Source organism: Leptonychotes weddellii, chromosome 8, assembly GCF_054177405.1.
Source record: "Leptonychotes weddellii isolate Sample4059 chromosome 8, ASM5417740v2, whole genome shotgun sequence".
Classification (NCBI taxonomy): domain Eukaryota; kingdom Metazoa; phylum Chordata; class Mammalia; order Carnivora; family Phocidae; genus Leptonychotes; species Leptonychotes weddellii.
The window spans coordinates 115138031-115156610 of record NC_138376.1 but is presented as its reverse complement, the minus strand read 5'-3'; the positions used below and the strand labels follow the sequence as shown (position 1 = coordinate 115156610).

The 18580-nt window shown below is 41.0% G+C and overlaps 1 protein-coding gene across 6 annotated transcripts in view; it reads right to left on the bottom strand.

Annotated features, from left to right (window-relative positions):
* The window catches only part of UST (uronyl 2-sulfotransferase), a 331541-nt gene that overhangs the window by 209308 nt on the left and 103653 nt on the right, over positions 1–18580 (bottom strand). For all 6 annotated transcript variants that reach the window (XR_014147993.1, XM_081829140.1, XM_081829136.1 and 3 more), the window contains exon 2: positions 9451–9494. Coding sequence is in view for 5 of the 6 variants with exons in the window: in XM_081829140.1 (XP_081685266.1) it covers positions 9451–9494 (44 nt within the window). In the remaining variant the exon portion in view is untranslated. The remainder of the gene's footprint in view (positions 1–9450; positions 9495–18580) is intronic.

Below are 18580 nucleotides of genomic sequence, written 5' to 3'. Positions count from 1 at the left end.
TTCTTTCTTAGAATGTTCCAAAGAAAACATATCTTATTTTTCAATAAAGAGAATAAAACTCATTCTACCCTGCAGTTACTGTCAAATAGGTCCATATTATTATAATTACATAATCATAATTATAATAGTAGATATAATATAATTACCATATAATAAGGTCTACCGGCCTCTTTAAAAAATTTAAGATCCACTATGGGATCTTAATGATTTTATTTTTTCTCTCTCTTGAGACACTTGCTTTTTCATCATCCTAGAATAATTACCTACAAATTATGCATCAATTATTCCCAAATATGCTTTAAAAAGACTAAAGTGGTAGAAAAATGGAAGAATGATGGAATGGCTTTAACTACAATGCTGTTTAGTGATTATCAGAATGTTCTATTCTGTGCTGTCCAATACAGTAGCCACTAGCCAGAGAGCTGCAAAGAATTTAATATGTAGTCAGTGCAAGTGAGAAACTGAATTTTTAAAAAATTTTTAATTAATTTAATTTCAATAGTTGCATGAGCCTAATGGCTACTGTCCTGAACAGGGTAGGCCTAGAAGAGTAATCCACTGGGGAAATACATCATCACTACTGCATTGTTCTTTATATTTTACTGTGTTGCCCAAGGATTGCACCATCTTTCCAAAAGATAAAAGAAGACTGGAGACACCATCTTTGTAGTTTGCTTTTAACTTTCATTAGAGTGAAGAGTTTGGAATTTTTGTTCCTGCCTATAATGACAAAGAGAAGAAAACTGACAGAGGGAGAGGTTTCACAAGCCTTGGAGGAACCAGAGATGAATGCTAGAGTTAGACAGCAACACTTGAGATTCTAATGATGACAATGATATTGATCATGAAAGGGAAAAGCACAGATTCTGAGCCTTCAGATGATGACATCCTGGATTAATTCTCTCAAATTCAATAGTTGATAAGGGAACAATATATGTCTAAGGACAAAATTTATTATGTTTTTAAATTAATTAATTACATTTATATATATTTATATATATGGTGTTTTCATGCAGCTGGTCATCAAGACGAAGGACTTTGTCAAACAATATTTTGCAACAAGAACCTGGACCATCCCATTTTGCTAAATAAATGTGGGACAGTGTTCTTTCACCTTTTATGATATTTGTACTCCAAAATGTGTTATATATTCAGTTTATAAATGGACAAATGCTGAAGGTAGGTATGTATATGAAAGTGACTAGAAGGGAAAAGATGAGGTAGAAATTAAAAATTTGCTGGTTTGATAAAAAATGTTTAAAGGGTCCACTGGACCTGGATAGTAAATGGTGATGACTATTTTTTTCTGGTATACTGAGAATTAAAACCCTATTGTACTAGTTAAGCTACCAGATAACTATATGAAAGAGTAAAATTCCAGAAATAAGTTAAAAAATTATTATATTTCTACTTAAATAGGTAATCTTGAAAAGGTTAAAATAGACCCTGGAGCTACACAGCCCTGGGTTAGAATCCCAGGTCCAATACTTAGTGCAAGACCTTTGGCAAGTTATTCAGCCTCTCTATGAACTAGTTCCCTCATCTGTAAAATAAATATTAAAAAATTACTTCCTCTCTTGGAAATCAAAAAATAGCTTGAGACAAATGAAAATGGAAACACAACATTCCAAAATCTCTGGGACACAGCAAAAGCAGTTCTAAAAGGGAAGTTTATAGCAATACAGGCCTAACTTGAGAAACAAGAAAAATCTCAAATGAACAATCTAAACTTACCCCTAAAGGAACTAGAAAAAGAAGAACAAACAGAGCCCCAAATAAATAGAAGTAAGAAAATAATAAAGATCAGAGTGGAAAGAAATAAAATAGAGACTAAAAAAACAATAGAAAAGATCATAAACTAAGAGCTGGTTCTTTGAAGAGATGAACAAAATTAATAAGCCTTTTGCCAAACTCAACAAGAAAAAAAAGGGGAACTCAAATAAATAAAATCAGAAATCAAAAACAGGTAACAATCAATACCAGAGACATACAAAGGATTATAAGAGACTAGTATAAAAACTTATAGGCCAACCAACTGGACAACCTCAAAGAAAGAGATAAAACATACAATCTTCTGGGGCACCTGGGTGGCTCAGCTGGATAAGTGTTTGCCTTTGGCTCAGGTCATGATCCCAGGGTCCTGGGATCCAGCCCTTCATCACACTCCCTGCTCAGCGGGGAGCCTGCTTCTCCCTCTCCCCACCCCCCACTCATGCTCTCTCTCTCTCAAATAAATAAAATCTTTAAAAAAAATCAAAACCACATTGAGATACCACCTTACACCAGTTAGAATGGCAAAAATAGGCAAGGCAAGAAACAACAAATTTGGAGAGGTTGTGGAGAAAGGGGAACCCTCTGACACTGTTGGTGGGAGTGCAAGTTGGTACAGCCACTTTGGAAAACAGTGTGGAGGTGCCTCAAAAAATTAAAAATAGAGCTACCCTATGACCCAGCAATTGCACTACTGGGTATTTACCCCAAAGACACAGATTTAGTGAAAAGAAGGGCCATTAGCACCCCAACGTTCATAGCAGCAAGTCCGCAATAGCCAAACTGTGGAAAGAGCCGAGATGCCCTTCAAAGGATGAATGGATCAAGAAGATGTGGTCCATATATACAGTGGAATATTACTCAGCCATCAGAAAGGATGAATACCCAACTTTTACATCAACATGGATGGGACTGGAGGAGATTATGCTAAGTGAAATAAGTCAAGCAGAGAGAGTCAATTATCATATGGTTTCACAAATTTGTGGAACATAAGGAATAACATGGAGGACATTAGAAAAAGGGGAAAATGAAGGGGGGGAAATTGGAGGGAGAGATGAACCATGACAGACTATGGGCTCTTATAAACAAACTGAGGGTTTTAGAGGGGAGGGCGGTGGGGGGATGGGTTAGCCCAGTGATGGGTATTAAGGAGGGCACGTACTGCATGGAGCACTGGGTGTTATACGAAAAAAATGAATCATGGATCACTACATCAAAAACTAATGATGTATTGTATGGTGACTAACATAACATTATAAAATAAAAAATAAAATAAAATAAAAATTAAAAAAATACAATCTTCCAAGACTGAATCAGAAAGAAATTGAAAATCTGAACAGACTAGTTACTAATAATGGAATTGAGTCAGAAATTGAAAAACTCCCATGAAACAAAAGTCCAAGACCAGATGCTTCACAAGTAAATTCTATCAAGCATTTAAGGAGGAGTTAATACCTATCCTTCTCAAACTATTCCAAAAAAATTGAAGAGGAAGGAATGCTTCCAAATTTATTCTATAGGACAGCATCACCCTGATGCCAAAACCAGACAAAGACACTACAAGAAAAAATTATAAGCCAGTATCTCTGATGAACATAGATGCAAAATTCCTCAACAAAATATTAGCAAACCAAATTCAGCAATAATTAAAAGGATCAAGTGATCATCCTGATCAAGTGGGATTTATTTCAAGGATGCAAGGATGGTTTAATATCTGCAACTCAATCCATGTGATACACTACATTAACAAAATGAAGGATAAAAATCTTATGATCATCACAATAGATGCAGAAAAAGCATTTGACAAAATCCAACATCTGTTCATGATAAAAACTCTCAACAAAGTGGGTATAGAAGGAACACACCACAACGTAAAAAATGCATATAAGACAAATCCACAACTAATATATTCAACAATGAAAAGCTACAAGCTTTTCCTCTAAGATCAGGAACAAAACAAAGATGCCTGCCAAATCCAATTTTATTCAACACAGTATTGGAAGTCCTAGCCACAGCAATGAGACAAGGAAAAGAAATAAAAGGCATCCAAATTGGTAAGGAGGAAGTCTCACTAATAGTTTCACTATTTTCAGATGACAAGATAATATATATAGAAAGCTCTGAAACCGCACCAAAACACTACCAGAACTAATAAACAAATTCAGTAAAGTTACAGGATACAAATTACTATACGGAATGCTGTTATGTTTCTATATTCTAAGAATGAACTAACAGAAAGAGAAATTAAGCAAATAATCCCATTTACAATTACATCAAAAGAGTAAAATACAAAGGAATAAAGTTAACCAAGGAGGTGAAAGACTTGTACTCTGAAAGTTATAAGACACTGATGAATGAAATTGGAAATGAGGTAACTGAAGGGAAAATATACCATGCTCATGGATTAGAAGAATTAATATTGTTAAAATGTCCACACTACCCAAAGCAATCTCTATCAAAATACCAACAGCATTTTTCACAGAGCTAGAACAAATAATCCTAAAATTTATATAGAACCACAAAAGACCTTGAATAGCTAAAGCCATCTTGAGAAAGAAGAACAAAGTGAAGGCATCACACTCCTGGACCTCAAACTATCCTATAAAACTACAGTAATCAAAACAGTATGGTACTGGCATAAAAACAGACACACAGATCAATGAAACAGAGTCAAGAGCCCAGAAATGAACCCACCATGATATGGTCCATTAATCTACAATGCAGGAGACAAGAATACACATTGGAGAAAAGACATCTCTTCAACAAATGGTGCTGGGAAAACTGGATAGCTACATGCAAAAGAAAGAAAGTGGACCACTTTCTGACACCATACACAAAAACAAACTCAGATTGGATTAAAGACCTAAATGTAAGACCTGAAACCATAAGACTCCTAAAAGAAGACACAGGCAGTAGATTCTTGGGTGTCAGCATTAGCAATATTTTTTTTGGATCTGTCTTCTCAGGCAAGGGCAGCAAAAGCAAAAATTAATTGGCACTATAACAAACTAAAAACCTTTTGCACAGCAAAAACAAAAACAAAAACCCAACAAAATAAAAAGACAACTTAGTGAATGAGAGAAGATATTATTCACAAATGATATATCTAATAAGGGGTAAATATCCAAAGCATATAAAGAATGCATACAACTCAACACCAAAAAACAAAGAATCCAATTTAAAAATAGAGGGCTTGAATAGACATTTTTCCAAAGAGAACATACAGATGACCAACAGACACATGAAAAAATGCTCAACACCACTAATCATCAGGGAAATACAAATCAAAACCACAATAAGATAACACCTCACACCAGTCAGAATGACTAGTACCAAAAAGACAAGAAATAACAAGTGTTGGTGGGGATGTGGAGATAAGGAAACCCTTGTGCCTTGTTGGTGGGAATGTAAATTGGTGCAGCCACTATAGAAAACAGTATGTAGGGTCCTCAAAAAATTAAAAATAGAAATATCATATGATCCAGCAATTCCAGTTCTGGATATTTATTTAAAGAAAACAAAAACACTAATTTGAAAAGGTATATGCACCCCTGTGTTCACTGCAGCATTATTTACAATAGCCAAGATATGGAAGCGACCTGTGTCCATATATAGATATATAGGTAAAGAAAATGTGATCTATATGTGTACACACACACACACACACATAATCACACACAGAAATATTACTCAGCCATAAAAAAAAAATGAAATCTTGCCGTGTGTGACATGGATGGACGTAGAGGGTATTACGTTAAGTGAAAGTGAAATAAGTCAGACAAAGACAGATACTATATAATTTCACTTATATGTAGAATCTAAAATCCAAATAATTAAACAAAAAAAACAAAAACAGACTCTAAATACAGAGAATCAACTAGTAGTTGCCAGAGGGAGAGGGTGGAGAAAGGGGTGAAATCAGTGAAGGGGATTAAGAGGTATAAACTTCCAACTATAAAATAAATAAGTCACGGGTATGTAAAGTTCAGCACAGAGAATATAAGTCAATAATACTGGCATAACTTTGCATGGTGATAGAAGGTAACTACACTTACATGGTGAGCATTGCATAATGTATATAAATTTCAATCACTAGGTTGTACACCTGAAACTAATATCATATTGTATGTCAACTATACTTCAATTTTAAAAAATGACTCCCTCTTCTATAGGGTTTTACTGAGACTAAACTCGCACGCAAAGTGCTTAGCAGAGTGCTTGCCCCATCGGAAAGGATAGACATCAGCTATGGGTAGTGGTTTTATTTTCCTTGAATTGCTTAGACCAGCTCTCTTTATTTATCAGATTTGGGAACCCAACATGTGCGAAACAGTTACTACATCCTATTTGCTACCACCTGAATTTATCATTGCCGTCTCTAGCTGGTTGCGTGGGGACCCACGGTCCAAGTGAAGTGAAGCAGCGTGGGGACCCACGGTCCAAGTGAAGTGAAGCAGTGCCAGGCTGGGGGTTCAACCTTCAGAGATCAGGCTGCTCTCGGGTGTCATGAAGCGGCAGATGCTACTGCAGAGGCCCGAGCACCACAGGCTTTCCAGGCCCACCCTAATCTTCTCTTGCATAAGGACATCCCCCCTCCATCCCTCCCTCCCTGATCTTTAGGTTGAGCGGGCATTACTTTAACGAACTCAAAAAATATACCAAAAAAAAAAAAAAAAGGTATAAAGAAAAGAGTAAAAATCTCCTGAATCTCATCATCCAGAGAAAACACTATTATCCTTCCAGGCTTTTCTCTGTACACACATATCCTATACACACAACTTTATAAGAAGTGTGATCGCACAATCCTGGATGCTGCATGCCTGTTTTTGTTCTCAAAAATATCTTTCTAATGCATTCAATAGAGATCTACGTGTTCATTCTTAGCAGGGCTCTAACCTTAAGCCATGCGTTCTGCACGCACACAAAGTGGTAGTAAAAAGTGGTTCACAAAAGAAAATATTAACATCTGCCTTTAAAAAATGACTTAGATTAAAAATGAAGGTGAGCTGTGAGGTTAAAGTGGATTTTAAAAACAAGTAAAAAATTAGAGGCATGTTGGTTCTTTTTTATGAAAATGTTGGCAAGAAGGAAGCCCTGGGCACACACCCCGTTCCCTAAATGGCTATTACTTGTGGAATGTGAAACTCGTGGAATGAACTTTTAATAAAATGAGAACTCGCCTGTAAACCTCAGTACATTTTCAGGGTTTAAAAACCTTATTTTATCTAGATCACAGCTCTTTCGATCTTGGCATCAGAAAGTTATTTCTGAATGCTAAACAAATATGAAAACGGTGGGTCTGCCCTCAGTCTTGCTTTCCCGTGCCAGGCTGGGGGCTCATTCTAGAGGCCACACACGTGTGAGTCCATCTCCTCTGGATGCCACCATGTCCCTGGAGACCCCAGAGGTCTATACACCAAACTAACCAAGACCCCACTTCGGGGGACATTCAAGGGATCTTTATCTGGAAGTCTGACTTTATCACTTCTGGGATTCATTTCCACCCTGGCAGAAGTAATAAGCATGGATGAAAAGATGTTAACATACCAACACTATTTTTACTCATTTTTGTATTCTTATTTTGGCTACTGCTTAGAAAGTCAAAAGAGTGTTTTTGCTACCCCACTCCTAGATAATGAAAATACAGTTATAGTAAAAGAATCTGTCTCATTCTGCTGGTTGACAATTTTGAACTTGGAATAGAATTGATAAAAATGCATTCAGTCTGAAAGTGGTCTAAAATGATCTGATACGACCTGATCGTTTCTGGGTGTCACAGGGAGCTTTGGCTGGGGGGAGGGGAAGAGGGAGGGTGAAGACCAGACCACAGGGGCAGAGGGAGACAGAAGCAGGGCAAGCTCCACAGGGGGAAGGGGAGAAAGTCCAGCAAACACAGAATTCAGGCACCAAGGATACTAGTAAAGAGGCAGGCAGGATGGCCAACTCAGCAAGAGCAAGGACCCTAGGCAGATTAAGGACGTGGTCCCAAGCCAGTCACCAAGGATTGAGTTCAAGAAGGCAAGTTTATATAAAGTGGGCCTGGGTCTCCTCACTAGGTAAAACCCCATTTATCAAGCCCAAAACCCCAAATACTATCCCAACATGCCACTGAGAGACACAGCTGATGTGTCCCACAGAGCCAACCTCACCCCCTTTTCCTGCAGACCAGAGAGGGTAGGGAAGGTTCACTTGGCCCCACTTGGGAGAGAAGTATAGTTAGTGGTGCCGGAACCTAGCAGGCCATCCACACCATTCTTCTCCCTCACCCCCACTCATCTTCCCTTCCAGGCAGGTTATTGACCAAAGAAAATTTGTTTTCACTGTTAGAAGAGTTACAAGAGTGAGTCACCATTACATTAATAAGTAGCCTTTATATAATAAGCCATACCACTCTCTCTAGGCTATCAGCAGTAAAAACAACACAGAAACTGTCCAGGGACATTGTTTTCTTTAGATTCATGGCCTTTAAAGCAATGGTTCGCAAACATGGTCCCGAGAACAGCACCATCAGCATCACTTGGGAGCTTGTTAAAAACGCAAGTTCACAGGTTCTACCCCAGACCTACAGAATCAAGACACTCAGGGGTCTGGGCCCAGCCATCCGTATTTTAATAAGCCTCCAGGAAACCCTGATGCAAGCTCAAGTTTGAGAACACTGGCCGAGTGGAAGGAACCTGGGCTGGGAGCCAGGAGACCTAATTCAGATTCCAGCTCTGGATTCCATGGTCCAATTCAGTGAAATTTAATGAATAGTCACGATGTGCTCCTGCAAGGATGTGAGGATGCCAAGTGGAGCTAGACATGGTTCTTATCCGTGGATGGTATCAAACTTCCATATTCTTTTGTTCCTTCAGGATAGGGGTTATTTTGTTCTGTTGCTCTTGTTTTGTTTCCTATTTGTATTCCCAGTGCTCATGGCATCACACGCACCCAATATATGTGCAGTGGGCCAAGTGGTAGTGAAACAACTGTGATAAATACTACTGCACCATTCATCAATAATTTTAATGTTCCTCCAGTCTAGTTAACACGAGCCACTGTTTATTTAACGCTTGTTGCACGCCAGGTGCTGAATGTCATATATCAGTGCATTTGATCCTTTTAGATGTCCTGTGGGTGGTACTGCTAATCCCACTTTGCACATCAAAAAACTGAGGCTCGTAGTATTAAGGAATTTGTCCAACGTCATACAGTGAAAGTGGTAGAGCCAGTGATGTACCCAGAAATAACTTTATTCCGAAGCTCATAGTCCTATAAAATAGTAGAGTATGTCTTCAAATCTCACAAGCTCAAAAGCCGACTGTGGGGTAAATTTCCAGCATCTAAGGTGAGTGGGTGCTTAAAACTCTACTTTGCAGGTCATCATCTTAAGTGGTCCAAGACTGTCTTTATTTTTCTCGTTTTGTGGTATATTGACATTTGGTGTTCATTGAGCATAAGAGAGTAAATAGTGGTGGAGAACTACACTAGTATGTCACTGGACTATTCTGACCCTTAAAAATCAGGCCAAAACTGTTTATAGGTTTTTCTCCTCACTCTAAGTCAAAGATGAACTTGACATCTGTCATCTACTATTTTCCTCTCAACAACTCAGGGCCAGGAGGCTCCGGTTGGGGTTGTTGGAGGCTGTAGGGACTGAGAAAAGAAAAGGGGGATTTATGCCACAGGCAAAGACCTTACCTTACTAGGAGGTGGTCCATGATCATCCAAGTAAGTGGAATTTCCTAGGGAAAAAAAAGAAGAAAGTTGATGAATCAATACTTTTAAAACCAAAGTGATTTTAGTGCAAAGTCATTGAAAACAAGCATCCTAGGTATATCTCTATTTAGACAACTGTACCAAAGAAAAATGGGTAATTAATTGCCAGTTTGCTGGGATTTTGTTGATATCGCCATGCTCGATTATAGTTTCAGCAGTTACAAACACTACATACGTTGGTGTGTGTGCACACATACGCACGCAGAAATACGCACCACTATCGTTCACCCAGTATCTGTTGAGCTTACTTTAGACCAGTGGTTCTCAAACCTCAGCGTGCATCAGAATTACCTGTAGAGCTTATGGAAACACAGATTGCCTGGGTCCACAGTGTCTCTGAGAATTTGCATCTCACAACTTCCCAGGTGATGCTGATGCTTCAGGTCCTGGAACCATACTTTGAGAACCACTGCACTATTCTCCACTTTGTCTTGACTGTTGATTTCCCTTGGTCTTTTCAGTCTCGCTTGCGTTGGAAGCTTGATCTGTCTTTATGAATAGCCACTTACTGGCTTGCGTATTTTCAGAGTACATGATTATTGTTGCCTGATGAAATAAAGACTCAGAGGGGTCAGGATGGAAACTAAAGGTCACTGAGTTCCTTTTATGTAGCAAGGTACTCTGCTCAGCGCTTTCCAGGTTTTCGCTTAATTCAAATATCCGAGGTGGGTTATAATTATCCTCACTTACAGAGAAGGGAATAGAAGTCTAGAGAAATCCAGTAATTTGCTCAGGGTCACACCCTGTTAAACTGCAGAAAAGACAGAAGACTATTTTTTCCAGAGTGTGCTTGGGCATCTGCTGCTCATCTGAAAAGCCTACCTACCGGCTTTTGCAGATCCCGGATGGGCATCTGCTGCTCATCTGAAAAGCCTACCTACCGGCTTTTGCAGATCCCGGATACCGACAACACAGCCCAGGCCCTGACCCCGCAACTCAGGCACCGACCTAGCAACACCTGTGGGCAGAGCGGGGAGCCAGTGATGAGCTCAGTATATTCAGAGGCTCCCCTCCAGGTAGATAACACTTGTCAGTCAGGAGAAATCATCTTCACAAAAACTGAAGACAACTAACCTTTCTAATACAACAAAATAAGGACAATATTGGAAACATAAGGATACCTAGAGAGAACAGTGGCTTAAGGAACAAGGTAAATGTCCCAGTTGAAGTAGACGAAAGGTGCTTTTTTAGGAGAATGCAAAAGTGACTTAGGAAATTGAAATAAAAAGAAGCACGGGGCACCTGGCTGGCTCAGTCAGAAGAGCATGCAACTCTTGATCTCAGGGTCATGAGTTCGAGCCCCACGTTGGGTGCAGAGATTAAATATAGTAATAAACTTTTTTTCAAAAGGGAGAAGTAGAACTTAAGACAGAGACAGTTCAAATGGGGAAACTTATCCAAAACATAACAAATAAGTGGGTTTGGGCTTATAGGGTTTTTTCCTTCTTCCATACTGGGGCATCAGCCATCCCTTCTTCTTTGTAGTCTTCTGATCTGTATCACCCACTTGATGTCCACAATGATTGTACCGTAACGGGCTAGTTGTATATAGTTAAGGGACAACAGGGCCCAATTTTTATGTATAAGACACACAAACACCTGGCATGTGCATGATTGGGTTATTTTCAGGAAACCTCGAAATGTGAATATGCATAATGATCTTAATTATTGTGCTGCACTCCACTGAGAACACACAGAAACAGGAAGTGAGATCTTTATCTGACTTAATAAAGAGGATGTGTATGAAAGAATCCAGAAAAATGACCGCCGTGGTCTAGAGAAATATTCAGAGCTAATATTCAGAGCTACCGCTACTCATAATATAGTCAGTAGAGCTGCAGGAGGTTCTCATCATCTCATCCTGTGAGTGTGTCCTCCCAGGAGGGATGAGAGAAATCCCATCAAACTGCAGCAAACTGCATGTTCTCCAGGTATCAGTCTCAGGGATCAAAGACAGCTCAAACATCTAAGTGTTTCTAAAATACTAGAAGTTTCCATAAGAAACAAACTTCCTAAAAATGAATGACTTGAATGTCTGACTGCTCCCTCACACTCCAGACTCGGCTACCCATTGACTCCTTAGCACGTCGGCCTGGATGTCTACGGGCATCTCACACTTTGCCAGTCCAAACACAACTCTTTATTTGCTGCAATTCCCCACCTCCCCCCTCCACCACAAATTGGCACCTCCTATCCTCCTTATGTGGTCACACAACACATCCCTTCCCCTATGGGCTCCAAAGCCCAAGAATCATTCTTTTTTTTTTTTTTTTTTTGAGGCATCTGAATATAAACTTTAATGGGAGAGAATTTGACATTTAGAAGTTTACAAAGAAAATTCATCACAAACATTGTGTTAAAGCCCATTGATAAGCAATTATTTTTAGACCATTGTTTTCCATTCCCTGTTTTCTATATTTCATGCCAGTTTTTTTTTTTATTCTTATGTTAATCCCCACCAAGAATCATTCTTGATCCATCTCTTTCCCTTACCCAATCTGTACCAACCGTAGTCACAAGTCCCATTGGCTCAGCCTTCAAAACATTACTCAAATCTGATCACTTCCCACCAGCCCCTCTGGGCTATCTGGGAGAACCCTTGTGTCTTTTCACTGATTGCAAATTTTCTCCTCTACCCATACAGCACCCAGAAGGATCTTTTAATCTTACCCATCAGGCCATGTCAGCCCTCTGTTAAAACCTATTTCTCTAATAACAAAATAGTCAACTCTTTCCATGGTCTATACCCCCACATGACCCAGGCCCTGCCCTCCAAACACACCCACCGCCAGCCACAACAGCCTTCTCTCGGCTCCACAACACACCGACCTGTTGTTAGCTAGGGACCTTCTCAAATAGTTCTTTCCTCTGCCAGAAAAAGCTCTTCCCCACCACCATCATTGAGGCTTAGCGCAAATATCCTTCCTTTCTTCCTTCTCCCATCCTTCCCTTCTTCCTTCCCTCCTCCCTTCCCCCTCCCTTACAGAAGACCTCACTTCTTTCCTTCGGCACAGAGAAAGGAAGAGGGCTGACCCCTGTTGGTCTGTGTGCCATGGACCTGTTGTTGTCTCCACCAGCAGATCCCAAGTGCCCACCCACAGGTAGGTTTATTAGAACACAGAGGCTGTAAATGGTTGTGCTTTTAACAGAGGTACAGAAAGGGAAAAGAAAAGCTACACACATTTCCTTAGTTGGAGACAGCAGGTTTTTATTCTCGGGTCTAACTCTATTATTCTCTGGTATATAGATAGAGCTTTTCATCCTAGGATCTTGTGCTTTCATACTGCAAAGTAAACAAAACCGTCAGAATCTTCAGACCTGAAGCTGGTAACCTGTTGTCTGTGGAGATCAAAGGAGAAGCCCTGTTATCCAAGCGCGCCTCTCTGAACCGGCTTCCAGGCACCAGAGGGACTCTTGCTGCTCGCCTTGTGGGGGACTAAATGGAGGGTGTCGAGGTGGGGAAGGAAGTCAAACAAAAGTCCTCCAGGTCTTTGGGCTTGGAGTTCAAGATGTAAATTCAGGAAGAAAAGATAGAGGAGGGCTGCTGAAGGTTCTAGAGCCAGCAGAGAGGACAAGCACTTACTTGCCACCCAACTCCACTTGCCCTGGGAACCCCAGTTTCTGATCCTGGGTGGCAGGACCCTGTGAGGCAGTACCTTTTCTTTTTGGGGGGGCTAATAGGGGCATATCATTTCATTTCTTTCCAGAAAGTAACCCACATCTTCAGAGCTCTGACTCCAGCCTCTTTTTCATGTCTTAAGTCTTTTCTTTGAGGATCAAGGGTTACGGTATCTAGTCAAACTCGGAAAAAAGGAAAGGCACACCCCACATGTAGAAAGATCTATCTCCAAACTGCCAAGAAATCGCTAAGTCAGGGTGGCATTGAGCTAAGCCTCTTACAGAAAGTCAAGCTTGTCCAGGCTGCTGAGGTAGGGGGAGGACTCGGGAGGGACTATTTGAGGCCACACTCTGGGCCTTTGAACTCCATGTTCAAAGGCTGGTCTACATCCTGATGGTGGTCATGGTTACATGGCTCTGTATGTGGGTTAAAATTTATAGAACTATACACCAAAACCAACACCAACAAAATCCTCACGGTTTAATGGTTTCTTAAATGTCCTGACTAGAAAGCAGGTGATCTGAGACTTTGCAACCAGTTAAATTACAACACGTTCTAAATCTCACCCTATGCATCTAGCCCTTCATGATGGAGACCTCCCTGGGAGGTGGTAAATATAACATGGGAGATCGTGCGCAAAGGTGTTAAATCTAAGTACATGGGAGTTACAATTTGCACACTCACTAAAGCATGTATGTATGGCCAGAGTCTTTGCAGGGCTGTATGCCATCAACGTCTACCTACTTCTGCCATCATACAAACTATCTGCAGCGAAGAAGCATTTTAGAAAACTCATGTGAAGTCTAATCCTAAAAATCAGGAGGCCAGGGGTTGTGATCGGGAATCTGAAGATGCCTGACTGGTTATAATCTTATAGCTGGGTTTCAGTGGGCAGAGCCAAGGCACGCTGACCATACAGGAGCAATCCAAGTCTTCCATGATACAACAAATGATACGAACAGCCACATACAATGTATACCTACAGAAACAGGCTTCATCTCACTTTATAACAGAGACTGTCCCCAACAAGCTTTGTTCAACTCTGAATAAATTGCTTTGTCTCCTCAAAGCTGTCCACGTGCACATCTATTAAAATGAAAGAAGCTTCCGAGTTACCGTGAGGAGTGGGCAAGGATAATTTCATTCTATGAAAAATCCGCAGAGCACTAGCTGCACCCAGTAAGCAGCTAGTCGTTTGCTAGCAGCACTAGTCATACTACCAGCTGTACTAGCTGTATGACCAGCAGGACTAGTAGCAGGTGCAAAACCCTCCTTCACGGTCTCTCCATCTGCCCGCTCACTTGTTTCCAACCCCCACTGCACATTCCACTTGCCTGCAATGATTTTTAAGAATGTGGATGCCAGGCTCCAACCTTAGCTACTCTGATTTTAATTTGAAACAAGTCACTTAGCATTTAGTATTTCGTAAAGTTCTGCAGCTCTTGCAGGGTTCTAATGTCTTGCCAGAGTTGAGAACCACCGAGCTACAAAACACAAATTAATGTACTTCATAATTCAGGCTGCACTTTGTTTTCCAGAAATAAAACAGACGGAATTCAGGCTGCTGTTAATCAGGGGTTGCCCCCACCATTTCTAGTGAGAGATCACACAACACGAGCGAAGTTGTGCTCGTGGGGAGTGTTGATGGCGAGCTGATGGTCACAGAAGGACTCCCAGCCTTAAGAAGGCCACCAGGCAGTTCCCCGCAAGCACCTGCTCGGGGTCCAAAGCTGAAGTGGGCCACAGCCAGCTCACGGGCTGCCCCCTAAGCCACATGGGCTGTCCAACTTTTGTGGGTCTTCACAAGTCTTTTCAAAAAATAATTTTTAGAGCCTATAGTTTCAGGACATATTGTTCCTGTAAACAATGCTTAGTACATGTTGTCCTGTTGAACCTCTTGTTTCAAGGTGAAAAGGGGAAATAAAAGCATAATCCTCCATCCCCAGAGTTTCCCCAGATCCCACTTGACTTAAACAACCAGAGGGTATTCCGTCAGTCCTGGAGACACTCATATTTGACCCCTACACACACTTTAAGGGGCCACAAGGATCTGAGAGGAGGAAGCCTCCAGAGAATCTGAGGCAGAGACACAGTCTGGTCCCTGCCCAGTGAGGTGCCTGTCTTGGCAGGCTGTGGGCCTGGAGTGGAGAAGAGGTGGGGAACCTGGCCAACACAGAGGAGCTGGATGCCATGCCCACGTGAATCCGAGACCAACACAGCTGATAGAAGAGAAACTGCTAGAAGCACTGATGTGAAGGACTATTGAACAGAATTAACGATGTGCTATAAATAGCAACAGTCACGCTTCTGTGAGAGAGAGGAAAGGAGCCCTAGGGTAATCATTTAATGGATTCGGGAAGATACCGCTAAGAGCACTGATTGTCACTGGTGACAGAGGGTCGCCCAGGGGTGACAGAGGGAATACTGCTGGCTGCAGAACCAAAGAACTGGGTTCAAATCTCAGTACTATCTTTTACTCGTTGAATGGCCTTGGGAATATCACTTAATTTCCATGAGGCTTAATGAGGACATTAATAACCGCAATGATGGGGCTGTTAGAAAAAAGAAACAAGACACGTGTAAAGCATTTAGCACACTGCCTACCTGGCACCTAGGTAGTAAGTGCTCATCTTACATTATCTGATTTTATCATTTATATTCAATTTTGTCATTTTATTTATTTTTGAAGAAATCAAAGAGAATCCTGAGGCCAGAGGAAGAGTTTATCATTTTAAGGATGAACATTAATATAAAATAATTATTTGATATTTTCTATTACTTTCTGATTCTATCTTTGATCTGTCTTCAGAAAGAGACAAAAAATTTCTCCCAATTGTTTGAAATACCTTTGGCAATGTGCAAATGAATTTACAGAAACTTCATGGCCTATAATTTATTCTTGACTTTTAAGTCTTGCATTAGCAAATCTATTTTTGTCTGAATTGGTCCCTGAAGAATGAAAATGTTTTAATTCTGATCCCTCTTATAGAAACCATAATGTGCATTAGTGTCAATGTCAAAAAAGCCGCCTCTACTCTGTCATTTTTGATCAAACACCAGCAGCTCTTTTCAGAGTCTTCCTTCGGCCCCTTTTAAAATCATACTCATAAGCAACTGAAATCCTTTCCTTTTTTATTTAGAAGCAACCATTTCACACAGGGTTCTGGTTACCTACAACACAATTATATGGCTGCATCCCCCCCGCCCCCCCGGAGTCTGGGCCTCCGATAAGACACTGTTAATGAAGGAGTCACTGTTGAACGCAACACTGCAACCCTGGCTTTGTCCTTGCCAAAAAATTATGTTAATGCCACACTTTCCACCATTAACTATGGGTTACATTTCTCTAAGAGGCAGCTGTCAGCACACACCAGCCATGGTTAACAATGAGGAGTTTGTGTGCTGAGTAAACGTCTCCAATAGCTCCATTTATTATAATTAACGCAGCCCCAAAGATACTGTAATGGAGGAAAATTGTTTGCACAGCTTTATTTAAGATTTAATAAAATTATTTTCCACTGAATTAAAACAAATGGCTTTATTAACTATCAATACTTAAATACATTTACAAAAATACCTTTCAGAGAAAAATCTGGAATGTTTACTTAACCGGTTAGCAAAAGCACAACCATCCTGAAAATACTTTCTTGATGCTAAATGATAAAAACGAGCATTCCAGACACTGAAAAACATGTCCAAATTAAACTGCTATCAAGTATGATTTAGAAAGTGGTTTCCATTTCTAATAAATTTTAAAAGAGAATTAATGCTCTTCTCTTTGTATTTCAGGCTCAAAAACACTGCTTTGTTTTATAGTACATATTTTTCTTTTCATTAAATCTGAATATACATTTTAGGATGTCAAGGGCACATTTGTAGATGGAAATTACCTTTGGAATCAAATGATCAGTGCACCACTGCTGTAATAACAACCTAAATATAAATATGACTTTATTGCCAAATAAGCTTAGGGATTCATCATAATCATATACGATCTTATCCAGGTAGGAACGGTGTATCAAAGAGAGATAGAATCTGCTAGGTTTCTGTTTCATTCCATTAGATTTTCCTCCCAAAGTAATTACTACAGTCAACTGATCCCCCTGTGTAACACTAACACACCCATTAACACAGCAGCCCCAGCCGTGCACTGGGCAAGGCTCTAACCAGCAGCCAGGTAGGTTTTCTTCTATCAGGACATAGCCACCGTGAGAACGGACACTTCCCATCACATGCTTACTGCATAAAGCACTCCTGGTAACTCTAATGGAAGACAGGCAGGATGCAGATGATTAAGAGAGAAACAAAACAAGGCTGAAACAATCAGCATCTGCATTATCATCATCAATGGTTAGTACTGATGCTGATCTAAGCACTCTGCTAAGTATTCTCCAGACCTCACCCTACTGAGTTCCTATGATGAGCATCTTATTACGTCCATTTTACAGCAGAGGAAGCCGAGGCTCAGGAAGGTGAAGTGACCTGCACCATGTCACACACAGCAAATCAGCATGAGATCCTGGATGTGGCCACAGCTGCCAGACTCCCTGCCTTGCTCAGAGACTCCAGACTGGGGGCCACAGCATGCTCTGAGATATTGAGCCCTTTGGCTCCCAAGACACCTCAGGCTGGGCAGTCTGGGGCCACTCAGGGATGGCCTAGGCAGAGCAAAGTCTGAGCTCTATGAGCAACATCTGGCCCTCACCAGCTAGACAGGACCTCAGGCAGAGCGCCACTCCCCCAACCCCACTCAAGGGCAAGGGGCCTATGGGCTGCTGAAGAACCTGATGTCCTGGGAGCCCAAGGAGCACTGGGTAGGAGGGGGGCAAGGGAACAAGTTAGGTGGGGCCCAGATTCCAGGGGCAACTCAGAACCTCTGGCTACCTCGGGTCCGTTTCTAGCTGATGTTCTATTTTAGTGGATCCTCCTTAGCCACAGGATGGTACTCTGTGAGTGCGTGTGACCTTTCTGCAGTCATCATTATTTTGAAATACTTGACATAAAAAGTTAGCCTGGAGGGCGCCTGGGTGGCTCAGATGGTTAAGCGTCTGCCTTCGGCTCAGGTCATGATCCCAGCGTCCTGGGATCGAGTCCCACATCGGGCTCCCTGCTCCTTGGGAGCCTGCTTCTCCCTCTGCCTCTCTCTCTCTCTGTCTCTCACGAATAAATAAATAAAATCTTTAAAAAAAAAAGTTAGCCTGGATTAGAAATCTATTCACATTATTGGGGCGCCTGGGTGGCTCAGTTGGTTAAAGCAACTGCCTTCGGCTCAGGTCACGATCCTGGAGTCCCGGGATCGAGTCCCGCATCGGGCTCCCTGCTCAGCGAGGAGCCTGCTTCTCCCTCTGACCCTCCCCCCTCTCATGTACTCTCTCTCATTCTCGCTCTCTCAAATAAATAAATAAATCTTTAAAAAAAAAAAAAAGAAATCCA